The sequence below is a fragment of the Haliotis rufescens genome, unplaced genomic scaffold (assembly GCF_023055435.1).
Source record: "Haliotis rufescens isolate VD_foot unplaced genomic scaffold, xgHalRufe1.0.p SCAF_1, whole genome shotgun sequence".
NCBI classification, from domain to species: domain Eukaryota; kingdom Metazoa; phylum Mollusca; class Gastropoda; order Lepetellida; family Haliotidae; genus Haliotis; species Haliotis rufescens.
In genome coordinates this window covers 48,793,968-48,803,407 of record NW_025963779.1, presented here as the reverse complement: position 1 = coordinate 48,803,407, position 9,440 = coordinate 48,793,968, and the positions used below count along the sequence as shown (strand labels likewise).

Below are 9,440 nucleotides of genomic sequence, written 5' to 3'. Positions count from 1 at the left end.
GGGACTGACCCAGACCCCCCCCCCCCCCCCCCCTACAGAACAGCTCCTTACCCCAGGGACTGACCCAGACACATCCCTACAGCACAACTCCTTACCCCAGGGACTGACCCAATCACACCCCTACAGCACAGCTCCTCACCCCAGGGACTGACCCAGACACACCCCTACAGCACAGCTCCTTACCCCAGGGACTGACCCAGACGCACCCCTACAACACAGCTCCTTACCCCAGGGACTGACCCAGACACACCCCTACAGCACAGCTCCTTACCCCAGGGACTGACCCAGACACACCCCTACAGCACAGCTCCCTACCCCAGGGACTGACCCAGACACACCCCTAAAGTACAACATGTAAACCTGAGCCCAGTATCTGGACTTTGGGATCTCCTACAGTCCAATCTCCTCTAGTCCTGCACCATGACCGTGGAATATATTTATTCTATGAAAAATAAATAAATCTAGAAACGCATACAAAAGCAAGTCTAGGCAGCTCTAGCTAGCTCTATTCCACAGCATAGGGAAATATTGTTTTTATTTTTAGAGTTAACTATCAGTTGATATTGAACCTACGCGTATTGACTATTGTGACAAGTGAATTGAGACACTGTATACAACCACATATACACACGGGGCGGTCGGGTAGCCTAGTGGTTAAAGCGTTCGCTCGTCACGCCGAAGACCCGGGTTCGATTCCCGACATGGGTACAATGTGTGAAGCCCATTTCTGGTGTCCCCCGCCGTGATATTGCTGGAATATTGCTAAAAGCGGCGTAAAATCAAACTCACTCACTCACTCACTCACATATACACACCTAGTGTCATTGAATGTTTATCCCGTTTATGAACAGAAATTCCACTGTTAAATAAAATGTACTTTTTTCTATTTACATATGAATATATATATATATATGTATTAATAAAAATCTTTTTAACATTTCTCTTTTTTTTCATATGTGAATTCCAGTGTTCGTTTTACTGTGCGATCACTCAATCGTTTTTAATCCCTGTTAAGTAAGGTCTTGTCGGGTAGGTTGGTTAGACATGCCCGTCTGTCAATGAAACGTATTCGTCATTATTGGTATTGGTAGTAGCTACATCTACGAGATACACAGATTCCTACAGCTGTGTAGTAACTCGACGAACCTACATCATGATCTGGCATCAAGGAAACAATCTGCAGAAGCGACACCTGGCGATTGTTACGTGAATACCGCTCGCTGATTCAATATTTATACTAGACTTTAGCCCACGACAATGGGCTTACAGTGACTGGTCACAGACTATTACTTGTGCTTGACCGGCTTACATGATTCTAGCTCCGGCGAAACTGTGTAACATTCGTCTTGCAATTCTTCAAATGTTTCGTCCAAAAAATGTGACCGGCCATTCATCTGCTTGTGTCAGTACTTTGTGTTCAATGTTATCAAGTGCAAATTCAATAACAGTAACAATTACATAATGCATTCACATAAAATCACATGTAAGTTGTCTACAGATATATACAGACATTTAAAATAGAATTTTCAATATTTAAAAAAAGAAATTCTAACAGGAAAAGGACTTCAGTCAATTTTGATAGATTTCAAATTGGAAAATGGCTGTAGCGGCATATTGTCTTAATTCTACCAATTTCAAGAACATGACATGGATATTTACAGCTTGACAGCACGTCAAGCACAATGAGATTCACAATCTGGAAACTGCCGTCTGTAAGGCATTACTATCTGGGATTTCCCAGCAATAGTGTAGCGTCTGTGAAATCATGGAAGGTGAGATGTGTATCTACCTAAATGAAGTTTCTTCAGTGTCTTACAAACACTCTGTGATGTAGTTTGTTTGCCCGGCTTGTGTTGAGTAGATGTCATTGTAGTGTTCTTTGACCATGCAACACTATGATACTTCAGTGTGAGTGTGTTGTTCAGTGTATGGAATATGATAACGCTCAATGCTGTGTTGGGGTGACGCCTGCTTTATCATTAATCCTGCTGTACTAAAGGGTACTTCTGGTTTGTTTCTGCTTCACGAAATATACCAGATCCTTCCCCCTCACCAACAAACGACGTACACTGTTCTGCAGTGATTAGTGTAACATAAATCAAACATTTCCAATCATGGTATATTTAACTTCAAGAAACATTTTCCTTGGATAAATGTGATAGCTACGCGATTAATTGCAAAGGGCAATGAAGAACGAAGAGTGGTATTTTTCACGATAAAACATTGTTCGATCATTATTCCATTTCTGGAGATTTGAATATGTGCTCGCAATTTGATGACGTCATATATTGGACGACGTTATTTTTTAGAGGGAAATGTCTAGTAAGTTGTTCCCCATAGATGTAGCTGGGCTGCGAGACAAACGCAGTGGCCGGACGATCGCATACTAAAGCGGGAGAGATATGACAATTGGTATGAGGAGAAAAGGTGTAGACAATCGACGTGAGGATTGTGAGAATATTCGGGAAAAAACAAACTTAATCCACCTGTTCGTAAAATGGACTTTTCCGTTGTCGGATTCTATTCTGGGAGTGATCATTATTAAAATGTGGTTTAATATTGTTAAAGCTTGTACACTTTTTTCAACATCCTTAAAGAGGCCGTAAATAATGTTGATGTCACACATAAGAAAAAAAACAAGATTTATATTTCGGTCTTCTGTGATATTGGATTCTGGCGTCTGGCGTCTGCATTGTCCCCTGCCGCTGTCGCCACCGTACTTACTCTGATTTCAGTATCGGGGCGATAGAAAGGGAGAAATGCAGTTTTACAGTAATCCATTTTGGAAATACGGTAGTCAATAGCCAGTTGATAAAGGGCGGCCGTGCTACTGACGGTGAATTAGGAAGCGTAAGAAAACAATAACTGCATCAATATTGTACTTGCTATGAACAACAGTCATAATCGGTATTTGATAAAACAATAGATTTTCTACATGTGGCTGGGCCTTCGAATCTTAATCCAGTTTCCTTTAAATCTTGTTACCTGGGCGGCTTCATCAAAGCATGTGGTGTTTTTCTAACATGTTCACGAACACCTCTAACATAATTGCTAAACCCCATGTAATGAACAGCATTGGGTGACAATCACATGGAGTTTGTCACCTTTACCAGATGATTTCATCAACTGGTATTCCACTTTCCGAGAAGCCAATCTCTGTAACACTTTCAGGTGTGCAATAATACACACATGTGCTGTAATAGAAGCAATCGATATAAGGAGGAAATATCTGTTGTTCAACTAAAACTGCAATGATGTTGCATTACTACCTGTAATGCTATCCCTTCCTCCTGGGTGTACAACATTAATATGACCATACAAATGTTTTGAATAATATAGACCTCTAAATAAAGAAGTGTTAATCTAGCTCACTATTTACAGAGTTGAAATATTCCGACAAACAGTATACACTATAACGTAGGGACAATTTCACAGTTTGTACAACATCATTTGTCCAATGAAGGGATCTAAATTTAATTAAGAGAACTGCTGACACAGATTATGCGTTGTTTCTGTAATGATCGATGCTGACAACCCGAGAAGTGTGATGCTGCGTGTTTATTGTGACGTCAGTAAGTGTAGAGACAACACATTAACTGAGTCATTAAGGCTCCCCGATACGATTACTTGCGTCATCCTTCACCAACATGCCACATCACTATTCTCTGAGCATTTGAGTATTTTTGCAATGTCCATGTTTAGCCTAAAATATCCCCTTCGTGCATACAAAGTCATAGCTTGAATATTAGAAGACGAATAGATTCTATTGCGATAATTTAAATTATTATCATCATTCCACTGACAACAACAAATGGAAAATACCTTGTAACAAATGAAAACTTGAGCAACAACTATATCAATATATTGGCCTGTTAATTTGTTTTTAATCATTCATTCTCGTACATTGTTCAGACAAAGGGGTATGTATGTAGGAGGTGTACTTGTACAAGATCTTGATACCACTCAGCTGCTGACACAGATTGGGTGTTATTTCAGTGATGATCGATACTGAATTGTTGTGATGTCAATAAGTGTAGAAACAACCTTTTAACGAATCCCTACGTCTCCCCGATTCGATTACCGCCTCCATGGCCCGTGACGTATCCGACATGTGGTGGTTATGTCACTTGGGACCATTCACTTACAACACATACATATGCCCAGCCTATCCCACTAAATATGTCACCAGGTGTCGCTGGTTTCAAAATGTACATACAGGTCACCATCACTCATTATAGTTCGACACAAAGATATGCCGATCCTTTGATCATAAATGTAGTGCATGTATCCCTCCTCTCATAGCGGGCTGTAGTGTATCCATTTACAGCATCTAATTTACAAGAACATTGGAATTATGATACCCAGCTCGAGATACTTGCCGTGAATCAAGACAAACAATTTAACGTATTTTGATACGTAGAATACGTCTTGTTCATTTGGCCTTTACCTTTACTTTTATCATCTAGACATATATTTGGTAAAATGTAATTTGTTCTACAGGGTTATGACATCAGTGTTGATTTAAGCTTTAGAACTTGACATGTACTTGATCCCCCGAGGGCTACTGGAACCCTATGGATATAGGTTGAGCTGCCTCAGTGAAAAGAGGGGTAGGAAAGCCTTTATCAAAATGTGTACTTATGTAATTACAAGTGTTGCCTTGTGGCCAAAATTCCTTTGTGTTATTCATCTAATGTAGAAACACATTCATCGCCATATATATTTTATTCGGCTTATGGTTTTTTGTGGAACATTAATTTAACTATGGTGAAGAGAAGTAGGTAGACATTTTTCACAGTATCATACATGTTCATTATGCAGGCTAGAGGTTCCTATCAATGTGGAACAAATGATTGGTCTGTAAGTAGGTAGGCGGGACTTATGTTTACCAGTAGCCAATAGCATCCGGGCGCATTATACACTGGCCACACCTCCTGTAATTCACCGAGAGTAGTACAGTCCAATTTACAATATAACAATAGATTCTCTCTCGGGGAGCAAATTGGAATTGTAAGATGTTTTCTTGGGGGATTAGTACAGGGATATATACTCCGCCGACAAATGTGAAGGCATACAGTCTCACTGTTACTCAGTTATAACACACTGGGTTTTCTGAGATAACAAAATGTTGTTCAATCCAGCAACGTTTCAGTATGGAAATGCCGTTGCCGACCCAGCTATGGCAATGACGATGACACCTCCATATGCAACACAGCTTCCTCCTTCGTCCAAGTTCCAGGTCGAGTCATATGTACCTTTACGTGAAGCTGACGTCAGGCCTGAACTCTCTCCTAGAGACATGAGGGAGTCTCTTCAACAGCATCGAGTTCCAGGCGGCGATCACAACACCTTGCCTTCACCATCTTCCTCACTGAGCTCCGAAAACGATGAGGAAGAGGACCCAAGTCTAGACACTGTCCCAGGAACGTCAACTCTCTCCCAACAAAGCAGGCAGTTTTCCAACAAGAAGCCTCCCTATTCCTATGTGGCTCTCATCACCATGGCCGTCGAGAGTTCCACAACAGGCATGATGACTCTCAACGACATCTACAACTACATCGTCAAGAGATTCCCATACTACGAAGACAACCAACGGAGATGGCAAAACTCCATCAGACACAACCTCTCCCTCAATGACTGTTTCGTCAAGGTGCCCCGACCCCCAGGGAAACCAGGCAAGGGTAACCTGTGGGCTCTGCATCCATCTTGTGGGGACATGTTCGGCAACGGCAGTTTCCTCCGTCGTTCTAAACGTTTCAAGTCGGCACAAAAGCAACGTCGAGAAGATCCTTCATTCCATCCTGCCAGTCCCTACGGACAGTTATTGGGGTTGTATGGAGGTCCATCTCCTTACACAAGCTTCAACCCCCTGAGTCTCGGCTCCTTACCCCCGGGACTAACCCAGACACACCCATACAGCACAACAGGCAAGCCTGACCCCTGTATCTGGACCATGGGATCTCCTACAGGCTACTCTCCTACAACTGGCTACTACAACGCCAGCAGCATGAACAGCTCCCTGACCGGCTCCCCTCTCTCCAGCTCTCCCCCGGGAAGCTCGTCCCTGGCTGGAACCTACATGCCTCAATGTTCATCTTCCAGCTTTGACAGGTCTAGAAATCCCTATGACTATTTGTACCCTAGTGTACATCAGTCACTCCCCAGTGCTACTAAGTCCATGCAACCCTCGGGAAACCAGTACACTAACATTATGTAATCATTCTGGTGTGGTACTGATGTATCATCACTACAAAACCAAAGTGCTGTTGAGTGTGGTCCAACTGTGAAAGGAAGCTCCGTTTATTACCATGCAAACTATTCTTAGTTTCATTGCACAATACGGACATATATCATGACTTACAGGTGGGTGTACACTTGTAACCATGTTTTGTATTGTACACTGTATATGTTTTCTTGCATATTTATTATAAAATGAATAAATATTCAGTGAATAGATTACATTTTTGTCTCTTAATATCACCACTGTTCGGCAGATTGGTTTCAAATCAAATGAAATTTCATCGGAATCGAGCACTGCAGCATTTTCAAGACATTGTATCCCTTTGTTCAATATTCTCTTCGGTGCCTTTAGCCTCAGTGATACGGAAGAAGATGAAAATTATTTTATGAGTGTGTCTCTCATACTATATATAATGCAAGTATGACATTAAAATAATTCATACAAATACGGCAATGGGCAAACCAGCAACGCATATACGTAATCTACACATTGATATTGATCTGCTGGTACTTAAAACATGATAATACAAGATGCATATAGTGGTTAAAAGAGTTTTCACAGTCTAGGTAGCGCATTATTTACTTTTCTTCGTTTAAACATTTGGGATGACAATGGGGCTAGTGGTTTTACAAGCCTATCGTTCAGCTGTAAGGATACAGTTTGGTCGACATTCATGAGATACCAAGTCACTCCTCGAATTGGAGTAAACACTACAGCCAGATTGACTATGTACTTCATCGTCAATTGTTCTATTATTACAAAGCTTACAGATTTTATCTGGGAATGTAAATTTGGGGCAAATACATCTACGAAGTTTAAATTCTAGTGGCAGAGTATCCCAAGGCAATTTAATCATGATATATGTTTGGTTAATATTATGTTAGTGCCCATTTCACCATGGACAGCTAAAGTTGGGGTTGTTAGTGCCTACTACTATGTAGACTACTGAGATGGGTTCTGCACAGCATCAATACAGCTAATATCCCCACTACTCCAAGCTTGATAACCATAGGACAAAACAAAACAAGCTGGACTAAATTGTCATTCAAGTATTACAAGATTGATGCCCTTTTTGCAGATTTCCATCTAATCAGACTCCCAAATACTGTATGCATTGGTACTTTCAACTTCACAGCAACCAATGGCTAAGTTAATTTCAGACGTTTTAACAGATTTTGGGCGGTAATGAAACATTTGGATCTTCTAACTGTTTGCAACAAATGCAACTCAGTCTAAAAGAAAACGTTCGATTTTTTTGTATAACAACGTCTGGTTTACTGCATATAGCGACGCCTGCTTGATAACAGCGTAAGAATCAATATCAAAAACGTTGCTAAAAGCAGTAAACCAGAAGATGTTATCCATAAAGTTGTACGTTTTCTTTTTCACAAACAGTCTAGCATTCGCCGTAATGACAGTGAGAGCGACATAGCTGGAATGGGGTTGGTTGTGGTGTGAAGCAACAAGTTGATAGAAGAAAGAAGAAGAAAAATGTTTTATTAACGTGTCACTGGAGGCATAAAAACAGTAACATAGCAAATATGGCATAAATTAAAAATACATCCACCGACCAGCATTGGCCAATGTATTGACACGAATATACGTGTTACATCAATAGTTAACATATAAAATATACATCAATGTATTAAAACGGGATTAATTGAGTAGTGACGTGATGTCAAGAGAGTATGTGACAAAGACGCTTATGCATTTTTGTTAGTAATACATTTTTGTTAGTAAAACGTATTACATAGTGAATCATTATTCATTATATCATTAAACTGGTCTGCTGGATTAAGTTGTAGGAAGGAGGGATCTAAACTAGGAATAGAATTAAACAATTTGTAACGTAGGTCTGAGTAAAGATCACAAGTTACAAGAAAGTGTATTTCATCTTCAACACAGTTGGTACAAAACTTGCAGAGTCTATTTATTGAAGGTGTTACAGGTTGTGTGTTTCTCCCTGATTCAATCTCTAAAGGCAGGGTTCCACACCGGAATTTACTCAGAATACCTCTTTCATGTCTATCAAGTGAAGCACTGACATACTTCTCAATATCATATCTCCCGATGTGTGCGTCATTAACTTACAGTCTGCACGTTGGGTCATGTCGTTATGTACTAGGTAGTCAAGAGGTGACAATTACAAAAGGTACCTCATGCTACATTACACAGTTGAGTTGCAGTTTCTGTACAAACAACTTTTCTCAATTAACTTGTTCTTGTTTGGACAATTGTGGAACCAGCAATAATCCGGAACTAACGCATGAAAAAGACTAGTTTAACTATATGACCGTTTGTAAATGACGACAGGTCCGCTACATATGATCGTTATACATACGGCCGACCTATGTTGACACCTGGTATGTTATTATGAAAATATCTGATCATTCAAACAAGGACGTTCTGTGATCGGCAGATCAGAAGCGATTTAAACAGTTAAGCTACCATATCCAGAAACTAAACGTTACTTAATTTAATTAACTAATTGTAGAATCTAAAATATAGTTTGTACCTCTCATATAAATGTAAATTAGAGAGTGAGTGAGTATGGTTTTAGCAATATTCCAGCAGGGGGGGGGGGGGGGCACCGGCGGCGGGGGACACTGGAAACGGGCTTCGCACATTGTACCCATGTCGGGAATCGAACCCGGGTCTTCGGCGTGACGAGCGAACGCTTTAACCACTAGGCTACCCGACCGCCCCACCTGGTTATGTGATACTATATATTTATTTTCTATAACCAAAGCATAATTCTTCAATCCCCAGAACACGTGTATGGTTGTTTTCTTAAAGAGCTTTAGTGGAGTGAATAAGTGTATCGCCTTTCGTCCGTTTCAAGTTTTCACTGGAAATAAGAACATAACAAAATGTTTACGGCTACTGGTCACAAGGCTGTCACTAGGGTCTGAGTTTCACCCCACGAAGAACATATGTAAAGCTTTGTCCTTGAAAGACACCCAGCATCAACCAGTCTTCTGGTTGTTCATTTTGAAGTCGGAAGATTGTTTCTGTAATTTAATTCGAATTTCGTTAAAGCGATTTAAATTTCGCCATCCAAGAAGGAACGTCCTTGTCGCCATCTTACTTACCGCGATGCTAGACCTTAACGACCGTATAGGTAGATAGGCCTGTGTCGGTATTCCACTCTGTGAAGGGAATACAGCGCATTGTTACAACTAAATCTTATTTAGAAAGA

At 40.6% G+C, this 9,440-nt stretch overlaps 1 protein-coding gene across 1 annotated transcript; it reads left to right on the top strand.

Annotated features, from left to right (window-relative positions):
• Positions 1-5,028: 5,028 nt before the first annotated feature.
• On the top strand, positions 5,029-6,454 carry LOC124131424 (forkhead box protein E3-like). The gene has a single exon (XM_046494704.2). The coding sequence runs from the start codon at positions 5,126-5,128 to the stop codon at positions 6,215-6,217; it is 1,092 nt and encodes a 363-aa protein (XP_046350660.1). The 5' UTR covers positions 5,029-5,125; the 3' UTR covers positions 6,218-6,454.
• The last annotated feature ends 2,986 nt before the right edge of the window (positions 6,455-9,440 follow it).

What these genes read in the sequence shown, in the direction of transcription:
- LOC124131424 (XM_046494704.2), top strand. Translation starts at nt 5,126, where the DNA reads ATGTTGTTCAATCCAGCAACGTTTCAGTATGGAAATGCCGTTGCCGAC.